This window comes from Leopardus geoffroyi, chromosome D1 (genome assembly GCF_018350155.1).
Source record: "Leopardus geoffroyi isolate Oge1 chromosome D1, O.geoffroyi_Oge1_pat1.0, whole genome shotgun sequence".
Classification (NCBI taxonomy): domain Eukaryota; kingdom Metazoa; phylum Chordata; class Mammalia; order Carnivora; family Felidae; genus Leopardus; species Leopardus geoffroyi.
In genome coordinates this window covers 21,748,760-21,771,390 of record NC_059329.1, presented here as the reverse complement: position 1 = coordinate 21,771,390, position 22,631 = coordinate 21,748,760, and the positions used below count along the sequence as shown (strand labels likewise).

Below are 22,631 nucleotides of genomic sequence, written 5' to 3'. Positions count from 1 at the left end.
AACGAGATTCTGATACTGACTGCTACAGTTTGTTATTCCTACCATGTGCTTTGTGATAAAACTTTGGGGTTACCTTTCCCTACTTGAACTAACCTTTATTTATAAGTGGTCTCCATGTGGTGTGACTATTATTTTTGTAACAATCAAAATGACTAACATTTATTGAGTACAATCTCTTAGGCACTGTTTTAAGTGCTCTGTTTGTATTTTTTCATTGAACGCTCACAGCAAATCTGTGATGGAGGTACTGTTATTAACCCCACCTAACAGATGGAGAAATTGAGGCACAATGAGATTAATTTGTATAATGTCACAAAGCCAGCAGGTGGTATATTGCCCCTTTATGAACCGTCAACCCACCTTTGAAAAATGTTGACAATTGAAGTAAGATTTTGGCAACAGTGTGATTATAAACGGTCCAATGCAATAGCCAAAACAGAGCAGTACAGATGGATGTTACGCTCATGCATGTTACTTCTCACAGTAGGAAAACACAGGTTTTACAAATTCTTGCAGATAATTCATGGTGTCCTAAGGTTATAAACACGTGAAAAACGTTTGATTTGGAAGTCCCAAGGAAGAGTTGACAACAGGCGTCAAAACATTTAGAATAGGCTTTTATTGTCAAAGACTCAGTTCACTCAAATCTTTATATAAATGATGGCATTTATTGAACTACCGACTCCTCTTGAAGTAAGTTTGAATTACAGAAGGAATTTACAAAGTAGAAGTACTTTTTTCTGCAGTAAAAGGTTAAGGATGTGGCTTACCAAAAGGAGGCCATAGAGCGTCCATTACCTATGCCTAAGTGTTCTTAGAGATGACAAAGAGGAGATGGGTTGTTTAGAATATATAATGTAAACGTATGAAAAAAGCATATGCATATGAAGAAAGCTAAAAATAGAAAATGAGAGATCAGAGGGTGCAGTGAGTAACCCAGGTAAATATAGTTACATCCGCTAAATATTAAAATGAGCTGTGAACTTCCTGGCAACTATGGCAAAAAGGTAAACACAGTGACTTTCTAGACTTTTCAATGTCTACTGAAGAGAGGAACACCAGGTCCTAGTTTTGAAACCTAAATTTACATTAAAGAAGTTCTGTTAGTGACTTTGGATAATAAGCTCTTACCTTTCCCTTAGCTCTCTATTCAGTTAAATAGAAATGCATCACATATCTTCCACATACATGTGATATAGTCCCCAGACCCCTCCTCCAGGAATGAGACACCCAGCCCCTCCCCCAGCTGCCTGGAGCAACGATTGGTGACAGCTGCCAGTTGAATTCCTTCGCCCAAGGGAGCTGTCTCCCCCAAGGTAAGGCTCCCTCTCCAGGGAAGCCTGAATCCAGTGACTGGTCCGTGCTGAAATCCAAAGGAACAGTTTCCTTGCCCCAGTTCAGGACAAATCTGAAGGTTCATCCAGTTTCCACACCTCACTTTGGGTTAGCTGAGGCCTTTGCTGCAACTGTGTCTTCGTCAACGTCTTCGTCCGCCCAACCCTGTTCCGGTCAGTCTCACAGGTATTCGTTCTCAAGAGCCCTCCCCAGTAAGCCTGCTGCACAGACTCCTCAGTCTGTTTCCTGGGACTCTCTCTTTTAGCATTAAAGTAAAAATTAGGAATAATAAATATAAACTGCTTAAGTCTCAGCACATAGTAAGTAGGCACTGAGAAAATGGTAGTTATGGTTTTTACCTTCATTGCACAGGACATTGAGCCACATATGGAAAATGTTTGATTTTTGTAGACAGTACATTTTTCATATGGCTATTGCTTTTAGCAGTCCTCGTAAAGGTAAGAGTAAGATATAAAAATGTTACCAAATGAGCTATAAAAAGTATTATGATTGCCTGAATTTCTAACAACTTTCTAAATATGTTCAGGTTGCCTACAGACAGATGTATACACTTAAAACATGCTTATTTTCTGGTTTTTCATAGAGTATTTGTCAGCATATGAGTATTTGTTCTTTTCATGCATTTATGATCTGTAGTTTATAGCATGTAAATGCAAAAACAAAAAAACAAAAAAACAAAACCACTTTTTGAAGTAGAGTTGACTCTGAACAACATAGGTGTTAGGGGCACGGATGCCCTGTTCAGTCAAAAATCTGGATATAACTTCTGACTCCCCAGAAACTTAACTACTAATAGCCTGCTGTTGATTAGAAGACTTACTGATAACATGAGCAGTGGATTAACGTATTTTGTGTGTTACATCTATTCTATACTGTATTCTTAAACAGAATACACCAGAGGAAAGAAATTGTTATTAAGATGATCATAAAGAGGAGAAAATACATTTGCAGTAATATACTTATTGAAAAAAACCTTGTAGTTCAAATCCATGCTGTTCAAGGGTCAACTTTAAGTCAACAGTTACCTTTTTAAAAAACACCTGACTGAGTCTTGACCCAGATTCAGGTGAGACTAATATTTGTACCCAGATATCTTGATGGAGGATTTCTAATAACCTTACTTTTTAGATGATTTTATCTAGATGTCACAGCCAAATATGTAAAAATTACTAATGGAAGGAATTTGTATTATAGATTATCTTTTCATTATAGATGGTAGTTTTTAGTAAAAAAAAAAAAAAAAAAAAAGACTACAAAACTTTCATGAAAGGAATAAAGTGACCTGTTTTGGAGGGGGTGGGGTAACTGCTCTGCACCATTTCCCTTTTAAACACAGGTCTTATCACCAGTAGAAAGTACCTTTGTGTTTGGGAAGCAATGTGATGTAATGGTAAAGCTGTGTGAGATGTTATTGTAATGTGTATGCATGCATGTGTAGTTCTTAAATTTTAGACATGGTTGATTATGGACCAGTTAGTGTGCAATTCAGGGTGTTTGTGTGGGAGGCCTTTAAAGGTGAATGATTCTCCCCTGCTGTCCTAGAAATACTGTAGATAATACTCAAATATGTTTTTTTTTTCCTCACATATTAGTAAAAGTTAACATTTTAAATAAATATCATCTGAATACCACTTTGAGATGGTGCCCGGGGTGTGAAGTAAACAGAAAATCTAACAGAAATGCTAATATAGCAACTTCAGAGGTGATGTAGGAGGTCAGATGAAAACAACCTACCTAATCCAGGATAATTCTTTACCAGACAACTGGTTCCCACCCCCGCCCCCCCCCCACCCCATCTAGATGGGAAGGAGGTTGTAGGCAAATAGTGGTATCTGACTGTCTTTGATGACTGTAATGTATCTGTTGCTGCTTATGTCTGAAATAGTTAAGTAGTTCACTAAAGCCCTAATGTTTTTACCTGTCTTCATGCCTGGAAGGATTCTTGTATCCCACAGAAGTCCTTAAACAGGACTACGCTTACTAGGTATGGCTTTTATGATATTACTGCCAATAGGAGATATGATTTACCTACAGCATAGGGTTAAAAGCTTTATGGTCATATGAATATAGTTCCTTGAGCAATGGAAGGTGTTTGTTTTTGACAATTAGTATTGTCCTCCTGGAGGGTTTTTTTTCCGTTCATAATCTGAATGGACAAGACCCTCACCAGCTAGCATGGAGGGACCTAGAAAACTTGGAGGAGTTGATCCTCACTGAGAATCAAAATTTCCTGAATTATTTGTTCCACACAAGAATCTCTCCCCGATGAAGACAGTACTGACCAGTTGTAGACAAAAAAGTGAGTCGTTCATAGCCAGATTCGGAATGCAGTGCAAGTCGATAGAATTCAATCCTGGACAGTTCCCCACAGAGACTGGGGCTCCAGAGAGGTAAGATCTTTTGGTTTCTGGTGGTCGTTCTGTTTGACCCTATCAGAATCCAGGAAACAATTGAGTCTTTTTCCTTTTCTATCTTTGACAGAACTCTGTATCCTTGAATATATTACTTATTCAATGTGTAAGGCATAAGAAATAATAAAATTTGGACAGAGCAACAGAGGTCTGTATGGCAGGAGACCCCTCTCCCACCACCGAGAAAAATTTTAAAAACAAGAATGGTAGATCTTTTTAAAATAACCTGGCCCTCTGCAGTTATTCCCTTTGTCACAAAGGGAATTTGCTTTGCTAATTTAAGCTGTATCTATGCTTCATACCATTTTCTGCTCCTGCTTTTTTCAAGTAGGAGCCTTACGTACCTTAGATTTATTGATTCTATAAATATAATCTACCATGTGGTTAAACAGTGAGTTTCCTGATTTTCTTTGGTAAGAAAAAAAATTTATCTTCTTGCTAATGATTTGCAATATTAAAATTACCTTAATTCATTTACTTAATAAATGTATATTGAACCCTTACGTGATAGGCACTCTTCTGGGCTCAGAGAAACCGAGAACTAGGCAGACATACCTAGTTCCTACCTCATAGAGTTGATGATCTAGTAGAATAGTTCTCTTAGGAAGCATTCACATTATAGGAGTGGCATTTGGTAATTTTTGTTTGTTTGTTTGTTTGTTTGTTTGTTTTCCAAATCCCCTTTGAAGAAATACTTGTCTTGGGGCCTTGGCTCCTCATTTGTTAAGTGAGGACTCTGTGATCTCTGAGGTTCTTTTCCATTCAAAACATCCATAATATTCTGGAAGTTTGGAACTTGGTTTGCTATTAGAGCCTTGGGCAGCTCCACCCACCCCCTGTCAATCAGTAGATTATATAAAAGAGATATTTGGCAAGGATAGTGTCATAGACAGATAGGCATTATATCAGGTGCTGCAGGAAAGTCAAATGAGTTAAGGACAAAGTTTGAGGGTCATTCTTCTCAGTAATTAAGAAATTGCTGACCATGATATGAATGGTTTCGGCAGAATGATAGATCAGACTGAGTCCCATTGGATTAAGGATTGAATTAGTGTAGACATTGCCTATTCCTTTCAGACCCTTTGGTCTTTAGGCAGTATTAAAATGGGAAGATGCAAAAGCTTAGCCATCGTGACTACTAAGGAAAGTAGTCAAGACTTCCTTTCCTATGCTTGTTCCAAGATACGTGAATTTCCTTTAGGTAATTTATGTAGCATCTGTATTGATACGTGTATCAGATAATGAATGGTCAAGTATTATGTGATTCAATTGGGACAGATAATCAGCATAATTTATGAATCATTTAATATTGCTTAGTTTCCACTTCAGAAAAAGATTTCTTCCCTAACAGGTGGGGGGGGGGGGGGGAAAAAAAAACTCCTATATTTTTGTGAAGAGTAAATTGATATCCCTGTGTGTTCTTACTGCTAGGAATTGTTTCTTTCAAAAAGCATGGGAATTTGACTAATTGGCCTCTTAAAGAAGATATTAATGCTGCTTTATCTAAATGAGCAGAATATGGAGCAAACTGGATAAATTTTACTTAAACTGGTTGTCCCAATCTTTATAATCTCTTGTCAAACTTAATACACAAATTAAGTCTACCTTATTTTAGGGCTTCTGACTAATACCTGTTCTTTTATAGAAGAAACAACCACATGATATAGAGCAGTTTTTAACCCGAGGTTCTGGTATGGGCTCTTCAGAGTCCGTGTTCTTGAAATTGTATGGAACAGTTTTGTATGTGTGTTTTTTTCTGGGGATGGATCCATGACCCAAAAAAGAAAAGAACTTCTATTCTGGAGAGGAAAAGGAAAAGGAATATTTAAGAATAAAAAGCTTTCTCACTTGCCAAACCTCCCCTGTAGCGCTAAGAACTGGGGGAGTGTGATGCAAGGGCTATATTTTTGGTTTGAGTTTTGTTTTGTTAGGGTTTAGGGTTGGCTGGTTTTAAAGGATTAAGTGATTGGCAAATCAGTTTGCCAGATTTTGATGTATAGAAAACAGGTAGTAAATAGGTAGTAAAACTTCTGCTGGCCCCAGATAGATTTTGCCTTACGTGATTTCCTAATCATTAGTTCTAGCTCGGTGTAATATACATCTCTATGTAGGAATTTATGCTGTATTCATAATACCCCTCTTACTGTGTGCAGAAATGTGTTTATTTATTTATTCTCCTACTTGGAGTTTTATTTTATTTTATTTTCTACCTTTTGTGCTCACAGTAAGAAACTAAAACTAATTAAAGACATTGAGTCTCTCCAAAAGATATTGAAATAAATTCAATGGGTTTTGTTGTTGTTGTTGTTGTTGCCTCATTAAGAGCAACTAGTTGTAACAGTTACAATAAAGCGGTAACTTTAAAGGAAGAAGATTAATGTATTTCACAAAGACTTTTGCTTTAAAAATCCACATCTGCTAAGGCTGAGGTATTGTTTTTAATTCTTTTATAAACAGCTAGTCATTGGAGATTTGCCCCCAGTGTAATTTCCTCTATCTCTTGTGAAATATGATATGTGATTCTTAAGACTCTGACTGCAAATAAGTATATTCTTTATGGAATCATTTGGGTTTAAAAAAAAAGCTAAAATTTATCATATTTAGTTTGCAGAGGGTTAAGATCATCTATGTAATCCATTTCTAGTGTGGCCAGTTTGACAACTACATTTGAAAATCTGTTTCACTGCTTGTTTTTTCTGATAACATTGTTTCCTGCTGTTATAACTAAGCTATCCTGCCCTGCGGTTTGACTTTTTCATCTGACATCTTAGGCTGATCATGCCAGTGTTTTCTGGACAACACATTTATGTAGCTATTATGCTACACATTTCCATTCCTCCTTATTATAGACCCTGTTCCACCTGTAGTCAGTTCTGTTAGAACAGTGGTTTTTGTCACGGTGATTATGTTTCAATTGGATGAAATGGGGCAAATTTTGAGAAAACGAGCCAGTAGCAGAATTGGTTGGCATATGCCCATATGATTTATTTAGTTGGCTTCCTGCTTTGCCATACCAGGGAAAAATTCAATTCCTCCCACTTCCTGAAAGTCAAAGGAGGGATTGAAGGACACTGAAGCGAAAGAAACCTTATTTTTACCCCCAAAGTAGCTTATATAATGTCAGGAAGGGCTTTGACGAAACCACTGGCCCTACTTATAGATCTTATTTTCCAAGCCTTTCATTATTTTATTTGCCCTTTTCTGAACTCTACAATTTCCCTCTCTTGTAGCTGGTTCGATGCCCAGAACTGAATGCTGTGCTCCAGCTGTGGCCTCACCGGTGCTGAATAGAGAGGAAGAGCCACCTTCATAGCTTACATGTGATTCCTCTGCTTATACAACCCAATACTGGATTTACTTACTTTGGCAAGATAGCTGCATTGTGCACTGTATTTAATGTTACATGTACTGTAACCCTGGGTCTTTCTCTGCATTGCTGCCGTTAAACCCCCAATCCTGCCAATCTAAAACTCCTACCTTTGTTTACCTGCCCCCTCCCCCGCAGACCTCCCCCCCACATTCATCCGCAATGAATGTCATCTTTATTCTCTCATTTCCTTTCCCTCCAATCTTAAACTTTGGCAGAACTTTCCCTCCGTCTATAAATTATCAGTTGTCAGCCATCTTGTTTTCCTCCCTGCTTTGGTAATGGGACATCTTTTAAGCCTTGTCTCTGGTTCTTTTCCTGTTGTGGTGATTAAACACTTGGCATTTCTTCCAAATCAAAGACCTACGAACTCTTCTGATTTGACCACCTGATCAAGTTGTTACCTACCCTTTAGTTCTTTCTAGATTCTCTTGACTCCTCCTGACCTCTATCCCTCTGACTTCCTTCAAGAATACAGTATTACCTCACTGCTCTTCCCCAGGGAGGAGACTGTAATATTGATTTACCATGGAAACTTCTAGCAATAAGGAAAGTGTTATTCTTCCTAATTGTGAATAGGCTGGTCTTTTCATAATTTTGAGCAAATTCTTCCCCCCCCCCCAACTTCCCCCAAAATCTTAACTTTTAAAAGAAAATGCTGGAGGTTAAATTACCATACATTTCTAAGATGAGTGAGGTAAAGAAAGAAGGAAGGGGAGTAAGGTATTTGTGTTGGGTAGGAAACGGCCCTCCAAGAAAGCTAAACTTGAGGTTCTTGTTGGGTTTGGTGTGGCTGTCTGAAGTGGGAGGTGAGGCTTTGCTTTTCCTAGAGTTTGGAGCATTATCGTAACCTCAGATTTAGAGTAGATTTTTAAGTTGGCTTATTTAGGACTGTTGACACAGACACGCAGTCTTTTAATTGCGTGCTTTGGTTCATCGTTCAGGGTGTAGGAAGTGTGACCTTTCTTGATTGGAAGGCCTCCATAGGTTCCTTTTATCTGTTTCTAAAGTCCCTGCAGCTTCACTGAGTTCAGTGTCTCCCACAGCGGTGGTCTTGCTCAGGTTTGAGTTCTCCCTTTCGTTTTCTATCTTAGTTGATGTGTCCTATTCAAACAGCCTCTCCTTGGATCCATGGATCCTTTGCTGAACCCAGAAGGTACCTCTTATGTGTATTTTATGTCTTGAGAGTGTTAAAATCAATTTGCAAGTCTTTTTAACATTATTCCAATATATCAAGTTCCTATCGTATGGATTTAGGAATTACCAAGCATTATTCCTCCAGACCCCTAAGAGATATTTTTCATATCAACACATGACACTATTAAAGTGTATCACAAAAGTACACTACAAGGAAAGAGGTAGCAAGATCTCATAGCCTTTTTTGATGAAATATAAAATACATCATCTGACTGTTCTTCTGTATCTAAAACCATTAGATATTGCTATTCACAATTACATAAGCCAAGTGAAATTTTAAGCTCAATTTGGTGGTTTCAAAGAAACCTGTCGTTTCCCACCATGTACATTGTCAAAAGATTGGTGGCTTTGCTTAAGATGCCCGTGTCACGACATTCCTTCAAAGGAACGTGAGTTTATTCCTTGACTTCTGAAATGACCCCCAGTGACAGAGGCGACTGGACTCTTGTGTGCTGCGTGCACTTCTCGAGGCAGCCAGAAAGTAGTGAGCAGTGACATCTCCATTTATGGCCTTGGCAGGGTGAAAGGGACACGGCCGGGACTCTCCATGTACGGTCCTTGGAGGAGTCGAAAAGAGCAGTTGGGGTGTTCTTGGAGGCAGAAACTAGACATTGTGAGATAAAAAATAAGTTGGCAGGAGATGTTTGCAATTCAAATTCCAATCCCTGCAAGGAGGGCAGAGGGCACTGGGAAAGGGGAGTATATAGAAAATTAAATGAGATCTGCTGCTGGCATTTGTCTCCTTCCATTGGAAAAGTTACCCTGTGACGCATTCCCCAAGTTCATTTCTGACTTTTTTCTAGAAAGTTTTGTGTTATGTAGTTGTGACAATCTTTTACAAAGAGAAAGAGGGAACACTTTTAATCAGAAACCTTGGCTCTTTAAGGCATCATTTGAGGCACCAGAGATCTCAAGAAAGGGAGAAAGGCAGATGCTTATGCAGGGGGTAGACTGGCCGGTTTTGGGACAGGGTGACTAATCACCACTCTGTGTATGTCTGAGGAAGATCATCCTATGTGCCATGCTTTTATTACTGCTTTTGCCCATCTGGATTCCTGGCCTCAAGGGACAGATCTGCAAAGTATTTGACAGAGTGTCTTGTCATTTGTCACCTGTGATTTAAAGATACTGAACTTTCGTGGAGGCTCTGTAAAGATTATGAAGAGTTGTTTTAGTTTGGTGGGAATATGTGATATATTGGTATGGAAAGTAATCTCACATTTAGGAGAAACGTACAGTCTGACTAATGCATATAAATTAAGTCTGAAGTGAGCCGGTTTTGCACAGTTGAGTCAGAAGGTATATGAGAGCCACCAGGGAAAAGGGGTCTTGTCTTTCAAGAAAATTCTGAGTGAAATTCAGTAAAGTAGAAGGGAGATTAGAAGGAGCAGAAAGAGCAGAGATGGGATAGAGACTGGATGTCAGTAAACTAAATTTGGATGCTGGGACTAAGTCCTTGGTTTATCTTTTGAAATACCATGTAAGACAGAGTAAAAGATGCCAATAATTAAGGAAACTGGGCTAATGATCAGAAACAAGTATGCGTTAGAAGACCATGAAGAAAATGGTTTGTGCAAGACATTAAAATGATCCAGGTTTTCCCTGTGGACTTGCAGAGTGATTTTTATTTGCTGCGTAGCATAAGGCAGAAAAAAGAGTGCAATGGTATCCCTCCACCTCACTTTCCCCCCCAGGAAAGGAGATTATTGGTTTGTTTCCTGGCAGTTTGAGTTGGTAGAATAGATTAGAACTGGCTAATCTTTCGATGTAGGAATTAGCACATTGTTTCTTGATAGTTGATGTTTGAGACTGGGGCTCTGTAGCATAATTATTTGACCTCTTTTAAATTTAGCAATTTCCCTAAAGACCGAGTAATTTAGTAAGGACTGTGGACTTTGAGGGTAGTATGTTTTACTAGCTGATTCACTTAGGCGATTGTTTTTACCCTGATTTCCTTCTGAAGAGTAGGGAAGGTTATATTCTTCGCTTGGGAAATTCTTCTTTCTGTCCCCCCTTCCCTCACTTTTTCCAAATTCTGGGCACAATAGCAGCTCTTTCTCTTCTGTGGCAGGTGTGCATCCTATTGGCTGGCTGGTATTTCTTGTTTTCTTTTTTTTTTTTTCCTACTTCTTCTTTTTAAATGGGGGTGGGGGTATAAAAATATGTGTTATGGGGTACATGCAATAATGTTGTAATGTTTCTTGTTGTTTAATGGATGATTAATTGCAAAATAATTGTTTGAATTATAACATGTTTGAGTAAATGCTAAATTAGTTTTTTTTCTAATATAATAATGAATTTGAAATCTAGCATTCCTGTAACAATGTGTCTGTGTTTGTCTGTCTGTGTCTGTCTAATAGTAATTAATATCTGTGGTCCGTACCTGGAAGAGGAAGTACAGCTTTAAAGGAATAACAAAAGACTTTGTGTCTTAGACCCTTCGCAGGTGTTACAGTCGGGTGAAAGAACATGGTGTTGGGAAAAGAAAGAGCAGTTACACATTTGAACAGTTGGAACAGGTGTTTGGTCAGGGAGGATGGGATGCTCAGCCCTGCCAGCCTGTACTTATTAACAGTAGTGGCTTGTACCAGGAGCTGGAGTCAGATGGCAGCACTATGGAGGAGTATTCACAGGAGGACTGGGGAAACCACAGTCAGGATCTCCATGGCTATCCAACAGATCAGGAATTGGGTAAGAAAGCCAATATATATGATACTTAACGTGTGTGTGTGTGTATGTGTGTGTGTGTGTGTGTGTGTGTGTGTGTGCACGCACGCCCCTTTGTATGTGTATTTGTACTTAGTAGTTCAGTTCCTGCTGTCAGCACAAGGCACACAGCCAGCCCGTTTGGGGCAATCTGGACATTGTTGGTTTAGCCCTCAATTGCCAGCTAGTGCCTGGTGTTAGTCATTTGGATTTGCGGACCAGCAAAAGTCCTAAAGACCCACAATTCCTAATTAGTGACAGGTAGAAGAATCCTATATGCCGTTTCAAATATCCTACACCTCCTTGTTCTAAGATAGCTGCCAAGAAGGATAACTCTTGGCTCAAAAGTGCTGTAGACATGACTTTCTTTTCCTTGCTTTATTCCAAATACTTTTTATTTTCTGTTTGTGATTTGGAAAAGGTCCCCACCCACACTTTAGTCTGAACAAAAAAAAAAAAAAAAGAAGAAGAAAAAGAAGAAGAGAAGCCTCTGTTTATCTTGAAAAGAGATGATATTTGAATTTTATCAGTGATCATACTCCTTCAGAATTCATTAAGGATCCCATCTGAGAAGTGGCTGGAATGATTCAGACTTAGCATTAACAATGGAAAATAAAACTCCTGGCCATCAAATCTAAACGCAGGTGGCCTAATTAAGAGGGGATACGTAGTTAGTTTTTGTTTCTTTTTGCAACAGACCCTCCAGTTTGGATTTTTAGAATTTGGAAGTGCTAATCAGTTTCTGCTGCAGTCACTGGGCTTCAGTAGCAAGTTGCGTGATGCGTGTTCCCTTACAAGTAAATGTTTTCTCCCCAGTGAGCTACTCGGGCAAGCTCCAAAGAAGTATAAGTAGGATTGGCACTATGAACGTGCTTCCCTGGCTTAAGATAAAAGTCCACAGGCATTGTTTTACAGAATTCCTGATGATAGAGAAATGCTAATGCAAAAGAAAAAGGATTAAATGCTAATATTTCTTTCAAATGCGATTTCTTTTTAAATCTCTCAAATATTGGAAGACAGGGAGAGAAGAAACTCTTAAACTGTAAAACTAATGCCATGTAAAAGAGAGACTTAAGGACTGGAAGAATAAAAAGGGCAGATACCAAGTGATCACTACCTTTTAATTTCCAAACAGTAGTAAGGTCTAAATTACTTTGGCATCCTGTAACTCTGGTTTTGCCATGGAGAATTAAGTCACCCAAACCTTTGGGAAAAAATAAAATAAAATAACATGCAGAGTATATTGATTCTGATATTGGGGGAATAGTTGCTGTGTAAAACCTACATAGAAAACCTAAATAGAAGAGAATTATTTTTCATTCTTGTTCCTTCAAAAATCATGTTTGCAGTGAAATTAAGCTTTAAGCTCCTAGCTAGAAATCCCACTGGTGACCTTGAAGAATTTTATACTTGTAGAGCTGGTTTCTGATCTTGCATATAAATGTATGCATCTCATTATATAAGAGTTATATTTATAAATCTGGCATTGGACAGTGTTTGACACTAGAATTACAGTCTTGCGTTGGAAAGTATGGAACAGACAGTAAACACAATGACTTATGTACATAAATGTCTGCTACTTAGAAAAATATAATCTCTTCCAAAAACCTTGCTTTTCAGATGAAATACCTGTCACAAAGAGAACATTAAAAATAAAACAAGAGTCTTCTGAAGAAGCACAGTAAGTAGATGCTTCTTTCTATAAAGTGTACTTACCTAAATGTAATGACCATTGGGAAGATCCAGAAAGTCATGGCTGTCGTTAGACTTGTGGTGGAAATTGTAGGCATGCCACTGCGTGTAATCATTGTCTCACATCTTCTTAGCTTAAGTTTGCCAGTGGTTAACCAAAAACATTGAGAATTTTGTGTGCGACACAAAGAAATAAATGTATTACACAAAAATAAGTGTGTTTATGGTGTTTGCCTGTACATGAATGTGGATGTATGGATGTCCAGTTATGGTACTGAGATGATCCATGGGGCCCTGAGTTTATCTGGGCTTAGGTGAGAGGACAGGAGGGCCAGAGGGACACTTACATTCCTTATGATATCACACTGTAAGAATCAAAAAGCAAGCTCTTAGACAGCCTTTTTATACATCTGGAAAAGAAAGCAGTTGCTGGAGGAAAGATTAACCTGGCCAGGGCCCTTCACCTGGTGAAGTTCAGCACTATCTCTTCTGTAAGGATATCACAGCTCTCTGAATTTCAGTGATACTATATTTGTGGTTCTTTTATTTGTTTGTTTGTTTGTTTTTAAGAGAGAGACTGTGAGTGGGGTAGGGGCAGAGAGAAGAGTGGGGGACAGAGGATCCAAAGCAGGCTCTGTACTGACAGCAGCGAGCCCAATGTGGGGTTTGAACTCATGAACCAGGAGATGATGATGCTTAACCACCTGAGCCACCCAGGCGCCCCTGTTTGTGGTTATTTTGAATAGCTTTAAGTAAATCCCTGATTATATCTATGAAATATATTAAAAGATAAATTTAGTGGAAAAGTGGAGGGACACCATTTTTTTTTTTTAAGCCTGGTCATCACCCATTTTTTCTTCTGTACTTCATTCCATACATTCGATCTTGAGGGTTGAGGGATGGTGGAGAAAGGGGGAACAGGCAAGACAGAAAGAGGTGTGATAGGCAACAAGCAATATAAAAAGGAAACTGATGTTTTCATTTACCAAACCATCACCACCACCACCCTTTGCAAACGCTCCTGCCTTTTTCAGAGCATCTGTGGGACCAAAGAATTCCCAATATCAGCTGCTTCCATGACTGGGGAGACGGTGAAAGTTTAGGGATCAAGAATTGTTCCTTAAAATTGTAACCACTCCCCACTCCTTAAAAAAGAAGTTTATGGCTCAAGTCAGTAAGTTTGAAGCCGTCTCTCATTGGGAAGTAAGTCTGTTTTCAAATTGTGACATCGGAATGTCCCAAAGAAAGGTTAACTTTGATGAGTATTTTTAAAAATGCATTATTACAAGTCCATATCTTCAGACCCCTGTTCTCCAAAAAGGCCATTCTCTCCCCTTCATTAAAATGTCCCATCTCTACCTTTCATCCAGTGGAGACCCAGTTGATATAACTGGAGATGAAGTGCAACTTTACAGAATTGGTGTCACTATGTTCAAACCATCTGCACTTTTCTTGTGGTTGGAACTTCAGAAATCAGGAAGTATAATAGACAGTTCTCTGGAACCACTTAAGTATCTGGGTCTCGTTTTCACTGTGCTCTGTAGTTTTGCAAATGTGATGAGTCTTAAGCCCAGGGACCTTCAGGCTGAGGCAAGAAACTAAGCAGGGCAAGAAACTGACAGGCTATGTAGAAATAGACAGCTTTGCTGCCTCTTCTCGAGGTTTTGGCTCACAGGGGAAAAAATATTAGATTGATTCCTAGTAGGCCATTTATTTTCCAGTGCAAGTTTCCCCAGAACTGTTTCTTATTGATGATTTAGGGCAATGACAGTGCTGAATAAAATAACTTCATTTGGGCATTGGATTATTTTTTTCCTCTAAGTATAGGTGGGATTAGCCTGAGCCCGCTGACATAGCCTATAATTAAAATATTCCATGCTTCATCCATAAAGAAGAGTCACCTAATCTGCTCATTCAGTCCACATTTATTTGTCAAGTGCCTCCTTTATGTCAGGCATTGGGACACGTCAGTGAGCAGAATAGATGAAAATCTCTGCCCTCCCTCCCAACTCCTTAGCCTGTCCTTGAGGTCAGTGTCACATTTCAAAAGAGGACATGGAAGGATGTGGCTGTGAAAGATAGCTTTTTTTGAAAGCGTTGACCCATGCAGAAACATGGTTCTATATCTTCACCTCACAAGCACCAAGCTAAATGTGAGAGAAGTGATCACTGAGTGCCTTTGTGTTCTCTGAGAAAAACAGTCCCCACTAATCCAGTAGTTTCATCAAGGTGGCCACGCTGATACTTGAAATTTCCATGACATACTCAAGAGCAGCCGATAAGTCCAGGGCAGTCTTTGGCTCCAAGAAGCAGCTGATAAATAACCAAATATTGGCATTTTGTCATCTTGCAAAGAAAGCCAAAGAGAGTACGAGGACAGACTGAGAATGGCTGTGTGGGAGATTCCCCATTTTGTTCCAAAAGCTCTTCCCCTCAAAGATACAAGAATTGAATAGGAAGCTTTCAAGTATCTGTCTCCTTCCGCGAAGCCATTAGCAACCAATGTACATCCTCTTCTCTTGCCTGTTGGATTGTACATAAGGATGGTAGTTGAGTATTTTTGTAGTTTAAACCTATAACCGATGTAGACTGTGATAGTTGGTTGCGAAGTTAATACATAACAGACTTCAATCTTCCAATATCCAAGTTTTGCCATACCTGAGAAACAAACTTGTAATTACGTATCCTCATTATAGTACGTGAATTATTGAAGCAGCAGTTACAATTATAGGAGTTAAGCAGCATGTGAAACAAGAACTTCCCAGCATTTTCTGCCTTACTCCTTAACTATCCAAATCAAAATTGAAATTGTTTCTATGCTTTTGTTCCCTGTTAGAAAGTATTTTGTTAAAAAAAAATTTTTTTAACATTTTTATTTACTTTTGAGAGACAGACACAGAGCATGTGAGTGGGGGAGGGGCAGAGAGAGAGAGAGAGGGAGACACAGAATTCGAAGCAGGCTCCAGGGTCTGAGCTGTCAGCACAGAGCCCGACGTGGGGCTCCAACCCATGAACCACAAGATCATAACCTGAGCCGAAGTCGGGACACTTAACTGACTGAGCACCCAGGCGCCCCAAAAATATTTTCTAGAATAGGCATGATTCATTCATTTTCCCCTCTTAAAACCTGAGCTTGATGTAGACCTTTTCCATCTGAATTCTCAGGTCTTAATTTTGTGCTTAACTGACAGTTCTTCTAAATTTGGGAGTAGTAATGAATTTTATTTTATTTTATTTTATTTTATTTTATTTTATTTTATTTTATTTTATTTTTTAATGTTTATTTATTTTTGAGACAGAGACAGAGCAAGAACAGGGGAGGGTCAGAGAGAGAGGGAGACACAGAATCTGAAGCAGGCTCCAGGCTCTGAGCTGTCAGCACAGAGAGCCCAACGCGGGGCTCGAGCTCACGGACCGTGAGATCATGACCTGAGTCCAAGTCGGACGCTTAACCGACTGAGCCACCCAGGCGCCCCAGTAGTAATGAATTTTAGACAAATAGAAAATGTCATTTTGTTTTTGCATGAGATCATTAGTCCTAATCAACTGTATATTTTCCTACAGCAAACACATATGGGCCAAAATTATTGAACTTTAAGAATTTCCAGGTTAGAAATTAAGCTGTTCATTATTTTAATTGATACTGAATACCTTTTTGAATACAACATCCTTTGTCTGCTTTTGGTACTTAGGTCTGAAGGCCACCATGTGCATTATAACAGCCACTTTATAAGTCACTCAGAGAAAGGCAAATACCATATGATTTTACTCATATGCGGAATTTAAGAAACATACAAGCAAAGGAAGGGGTTACCAGAGGGGAGGTAGGTGGGGGATAGGTGAAATAGCTGAGGGGGATTAAGGAGTGCACTTGTGATGAGCACTGGGTGATGTATGGAATTGTTGAATCACTATATTGTACACCTGAAACTATATGACACTATGTTAACACTAGTGGAGTTAATAATAATAATTTTTAAAAACTCTTGATCCTTGGATTTCTGAAACCCTAGGGTCTTAACGTATCAATAGTTACTAGGTTTAATACAGCCAGACTATAGAAGTAACGGAAAGCAGTTTGTCATTAATTCCTAGAAATTTCCTAGAAAGAGTGTTTCTCAGATTTTAATACTATGATTATCTAGACCTGCTCTGTCTGATAAGGTAGCCATTAGTCACATGTGGCTATTTAAACTTAATTTCAAATTATGATTAAAAATGTAATAGTTCACTCACACTAGCCACATTCTCAGTGCTAATGGCTACCATATTGGACAGCACAGATGTACAACATTTGCATCATTGCAGAAAGTTGTGTTGGACAGTGCTGATCTAGACACCTGAAGAACTTGACTTGTGTTTCTCTTTCCAGGAAGAGAGACATCATGCAAAATATTGTACAGATTTTGGAATCAGTACAATTGAAATGGGAACTGTTTCAGAGCTGGACAGACTTTTCAAGGCTTCATCTTTCTAATAAACTGGCCATTTTTGGAATTGGTTATAACACCCGTTGGAAAGAGGATATCCGTTACCATTATGCTGAGATCAGCTCCCAGGTGCCCCTGGGCAAGCGACTCCGGGAGTACTTCAACTCCGAGAAGCCTGAGGGACGGATCATTATGACCCGCGTGCAGAAAATGAACTGGAAAAATGTTTACTACAAATTTTTAGAGATCACCATTAGTGAAGCTCGGTGCCTGGAGCTGCACATGGAAATTGACTGGATACCCATCGCCCATTCCAAACCAACTGGTGGGAACGTTGTTCAATATTTATTACCAGGAGGCATTCCCAAAAGTCCAGGCCTTTATGCCATTGGTTATGAAGAATGTATTGAGAGGCCCCCCTCACCCCACATGGAGCGACGTTCCCTAGACCCAGGAAAGGAGGGCCGGGTTGACTTGGAGACCCTGTCAGCACAAGCCTCATTACAGGTGGAAATCGAACCCACCCGAATAATCTATTGCTACCTCGGGATTGCTGAGGTCAGGACTCTCCAGCAATGCTTATTTTTACATTTCCAAGCAAACACCAAAACCTTCAGCAAAGATTGGGTTGGTATTAATGGGTTTTTGTCTCAGAACTGTATTGTGGATCCTGGAGTTTCCCCCAAATCCATCTATATCAAATTTGTCGAAGTAGAGAGGGATTTTCTTTCCGCTGGCTCTTTAGTTGAGTGCCTGGAAAAAGCCATTGGATACCCCTTAAAATTTAACAACTGAATGTCATCCTTCATAAGGATTTGGGCTCTTACCTCCCTCTTCTCTACTCACTTTCCATTACTCAGACTGCCCCTCATCCAGATGCTGCCATCAGACTCTTCATGGGAATTCTTTCCACAATTGGGCCAGTACAACTTCTACGGAATCATACTAGACTTTGGGCAGAAAAAACAGACCTCACCTGAAAATGCTCATTTTGAGCAAGCAAGATATACAGCAAACTTGCATGGTGGGTCAACTGTTTCTTTTTTAAAAACAAAAAACAATTTTTAAATGGATTTTAGAGCCCTAATATAAACAAATGTAGGTACATTCCATATTGGACAAAACTTATACTTTGAGTTTCATATGAAATTGAAAAATTGTATTTTTTTCACAATGTTTCATTTTTACACATCTCTATGTCTCTATATAAGTGTTATTTACAACCCTGAATAAATAAGCAATAGATAATGGCAAGTTAAATCTTGAGTCACCGTAAATAAGACTGTTTTTCAATATCACCCTTAGCTATATTGTATATAATTTAGAGTTTCATTTTTTTCACCAACCAAGTGTTTTGCTATTCCCGATCAGTGTTGCCTGCAAAGACCTTTGTTTCTGTGATGTACCAACTTTATGGTTGTGTTACCATTTAAACTTTTTAACAAAGAAATTATTAAAGTAATTCTTGACCTCTTGGAGTACTAGTTGAGCTTTTTGTAGCAGAGCTGAGAATGTATGGAACAAATGGGGCATTTCATTTCATATTTCCTTTTTTTTTTTTTTTTTTAAATGACTAGGATATTCCTGCTGACCCTAAGCATGTGAATTTGTAAGAGATTTTCATTCCTCATCTTTACACTCAGTAGTCAGGGGCGACTCTCTCAAAGAGTACAAGTGGAGAACTGTCATCATGCTGTTTACAAAAAAGGAGAGACGATCCAATAGAAACACCCAAAACGTTTTTGAAAGTGATCCACAGGGTAGGAGGTTGTAAGAAAGAAGTCCATTAGGAAAGTGGTTATCACATTTCGATCTCTCAGGGATTTCTTTGCATCAGCTAGCACTTTACTTAGAGGTTAGTGCTCTTCACTAACGACTAGATTACTAGAAGGGCAGTCAAGGATCACTTTGGTCTTATGGCCAAGACTTGTTAGATTGATGATTTATCTTTAATGAGTCCCCCAACATCTCTCAGGTGCTCTGCTTTACACTGACTGCAAATCCAGGTAAGAGCTCTAATTTTCCCCATTTTTAATACTATTGAAGATAAAATTGCACATTGATAAAAAATATTCTTTTCCTTCCTGCACCCTGGTCTCAAATCAGTGATTTTCTCATCCTGATACCTCTTGGCTTGTTGAAGCTTATTTTTCAAATGGCTAGAGGGCTTCTAATCAGTGGGATGACTTTTATGAATGTTATTTCAGTCTGGGTTTAAGGAGTTGGCTGTTTTCTGATAGAAGCTGCTAAACAGGGTTTGCTAGTCGGGGTGCCTGGCTGGCTCAGTTGGTAGAGCATGCAGTTCTTGATCTTGGGGTCATGAGTTCAACCCCCACACTGGGCGTAGAGATTACTGAAAATGATTTTTTTTAATGGATGCTAGTTCAGTAAGAGCATAAATATTCTTGGAATTTGAGTGTAGCACCTCTTCTCCCTAGGTACAGTCTGTAGGTATGGGCCTTATGAAATTCTCATGAGCTTGCTTTTCTTTGGAACTTGGAACTACAGACCTAAAGGCTGAGGCTGCACTGACCATCTTATAGCAGTAATTTCTTAATATTTCAGCGCTAAGTGCTGCAGGAAAATGCATTACCAGAGTACCACACAGTATCCCCGAAACTTTGCCACTGACAAACCCCCAAACCAATGTGCTTCATGCATTTTTTCCACTCTATCCCACTTCCTGCTGCTGTTTAGTTACTTAGCTGGGGCAGATCATTTGGGGAACATTTAGTGAAGATGTTTCAGACTGACCTAACATTGCTGAGGATGGGGCACTACTAGACCACTGTGAGCAGCACGAAGAAGATGGCCAAGACTGGGTCCAGGATCCAGTATGTTTTCACCATTTGGCTTCGGACGGATGAGCCGTAGTGGCAAGAGGACAAAACTGAACACTGGGAAATGGACGCTTGGAAAGAAAGTAGCTGCTGCTAACTGAATATCTAGTTTCTTTGGCCAGAACAATCTAGAAGAGAGGATAGCAGGGAATCAGATAACTATATGAGCTTTGCGAAATAAAATGGGGGGGGGGTGGTGAGGGGGCTTTAATGAAGCCTTATAATGAGTCAAGGGGGACGGAGACCCTATGTTCAGACATTAGAATCAGCATGAGAAGATACTTTGAGATATGAGATGAGGTATAATTGGAAGAAATACTAGTGACCTGCACGTCTCTTAAATACGAAACTATGAACTTAGCTCTTGCATGCAACATGTTTGTGGAAGCAGGCTCCAGGTCACTCACGGGTTATCTGCCAACATTCTCATTTTACACAAGGGTAGAGAATAGGGTTCGTCCCAAAATGCATCTTGGCACTTTCAGAAAGGAATAGAGCTGCTCTGCTAACTGCTGTCACTTTGACTGGCTCAGGGTCAGCAGAAAGAAGTGGTTGGAATAGGCGTTCCAGTGGGAAATGTTTTGGTTGGGGTCAAGGGCGGTGAAAGAGTCCTCACAGGACTGCCCCTGTGTCACATGGAGATTTTCACTGCCTACACATCTTTGGTTGCAGCTTTACTTCTGATGTTGCAAGTTATTTGGGATCTAAATTCCAAAGGAAAAGTTGGCTACAGAGAGTGTGTATATTGAGGCTCTAATATAGCACTTGATAGGTATGAGCACAGCCTGCGAAATTAGTTGCTTTGGCGTTCCTGAAATGCAGCCAAAAGACTTTGTACTTTCTTGGAGGGAGTTACTTATTTGGGGTACATTAACCCTGGTGTGGAAATGAAGGAGGAATGTTTACAGGAGCTGGTTTGCAGTGTAAACTAAAGGGAAATTTGAGTGTGATAGAATAGAAAAACCAAACCAACAGCCCCCTCCCTAGTACACACACACACACACACACACACACACACACACACACACACAAAACACCTTGACAGTCTAAGCTTGTAGGTCCTCGAATAAAGGTATGAGACTGGCAGTAATCTATTTCTGTTGCCTTTGCTGCCGCTGAGCTGCCAAGTATTAGATTCCAGGGGTTACATGAGCGGTCTGGTGTTTGCATAGGCATTGCTCAAAGCCACTGCATGGCAGGTATTTGAAGAGCAGCCAGCAAAGTCACGCTAGGAAGAGGCATCTGAAAGGGTCTGTGGGGCACTGTGTACAAAAAGATCTTGTGCCGTGCAAGCACAAGGACCACACTCGGTGTTAAAACAGTGCAGAACTGTATGTGGAGTAAATGGAATCGGAGCCCTGACTGCTTTTCTTCCCAGTCCACTGCCACTCGGAGCAGGCAGCGCCAAAGATTCTTTGTTATGCTTTATGCCCCCGGTGACCTTTGCTCGGCGGTTAAGCTGTGCCCGGATGTTTGAAGCATCCGTATTTTGGCTGTTGGACAGAGAAGCGAGAACAGGTGCGTCCCCTTCTGTAAGGGAGCTGCGGCCGCCAGAGGGCGCAGAGGTGCCTCTGGACAGACACGGCAGAGGGGCGAGAGTGTGGGGGGCGGAACGGTTAAATTAAATTCGCAGCGAACGCGATCTAGTCCCGGGAATTAAAGGATCAGAGCAGGCACGATGACGGATAAGGGGCAGTGAAGATACAAGGATAAAGAAATGGGGGGACTTTGTCCAGTTTACCTTCCCACAGCTGCTCCTTCCTCCCCAGTCAGCGTAAGGCCTATAAACCATTCTGGCTGGAGGTGAGGAGCTGGGAGCCGGGCTCCTGTTTCCTCAGTTTCCTGCTCAGCATTGCTCCAGTCCTTTCCCTGCTAGGGGTGTGAGGCACAAGACCCGGTCACCTTGAGGGCTGGGTTTTAGGGGGTCTCCGAGGACCTGCGGAGAGCGCCTCTCTTCGCCGCCCGCAGGTGCAGACGGTCCCCGCGCGCACCTGCGGGCGCGGCCCTAGGCCTGCCGGGTGGCAGCTGCGGGGGGCCCCTGCGAGGCAGGGTGGAGGCGGGGCGGCCGCATCTCTTCCCCGCCCGGCTCCGAGGAAAGCAGCTGTTGCGGGCGGGAGAACCGCGCCCCTTCCCGCCGCTCCGCCCCACACACTTCGGAAGCGCAGTGGCTCCGGGACAACGCGGCTCCCCTCTTCCTCCAGGAAGGCTGTCCCGCTTAGGCCGAGGACGCGGTCCCCCCAAGCCCGGAGCCAGAGCCCAGGCCGGCTACGGTGTCAGGCGTGCGGGTGGCTCCTGGACGTCGGAGGATCCCCAGACCTCCCTCCCTTCCCCGTCTTGCGTTCCCACCCCAAGCGAGCGGAGGGGGGAGGGCATGGCCCCAGTGTGGCAGTTCGGGACCTTCCCGTTTCCCCTGGCCCCCGGCCGGCTGTGGGGGCTGTGGGGACACCGCCACTTACCCGACCCCACCCTGCGTTCTGCCTGGGCGGAGGCCGCGAGGTCCGGCCGTCGGAGCGCGGGAGCCCTCCCCAACCCCCGCCCGCGGAGGGTCACCCGCACGCCCCGCCCGGGGAGACCGCGACCTCTCCGCCCCCTCCGGACGCCCCGCCCCCCTGTCCCCGTCGGTCCCCACCCC

The 22,631-nt window shown here is 41.0% G+C and overlaps 1 protein-coding gene and 1 long non-coding RNA gene across 6 annotated transcripts in view; one reads left to right on the top strand and one right to left on the bottom strand.

The window, feature by feature from the left end:
- MSANTD2 (Myb/SANT DNA binding domain containing 2) overlaps positions 1 to 18,637 on the top strand; it is a 31,409-nt gene extending 12,772 nt beyond the window's left edge. Inside the window, exons 1-4 of one of the 5 annotated variants that reach the window (XM_045483305.1) lie at positions 4,360 to 7,087; positions 10,923 to 11,022; positions 12,658 to 12,718; positions 17,102 to 18,637. In XM_045483305.1, the coding sequence (XP_045339261.1) occupies positions 10,947 to 11,022; positions 12,658 to 12,718; positions 17,102 to 17,954 (990 nt within the window). In that variant the 5' untranslated portion in view covers positions 4,360 to 7,087; positions 10,923 to 10,946 and the 3' untranslated portion in view covers positions 17,955 to 18,637. Of the gene's footprint in view, positions 1 to 4,359; positions 7,088 to 10,766; positions 11,023 to 12,657; positions 12,719 to 17,101 lie in introns of those variants that run through there. The other 4 variants (XM_045483304.1, XM_045483303.1, XM_045483306.1 and 1 more) reach the window with 4 other exon arrangements.
- Positions 14,637 to 22,555, bottom strand: LOC123600878. The gene is made up of 2 exons (XR_006713866.1): positions 22,456 to 22,555; positions 14,637 to 15,252 (listed from the first exon to the last, which is right to left on the bottom strand). It is a non-coding gene; the product is annotated as an uncharacterized LOC123600878 (long non-coding RNA).
- Between the last annotated feature and the right edge of the window lie 76 nt (positions 22,556 to 22,631).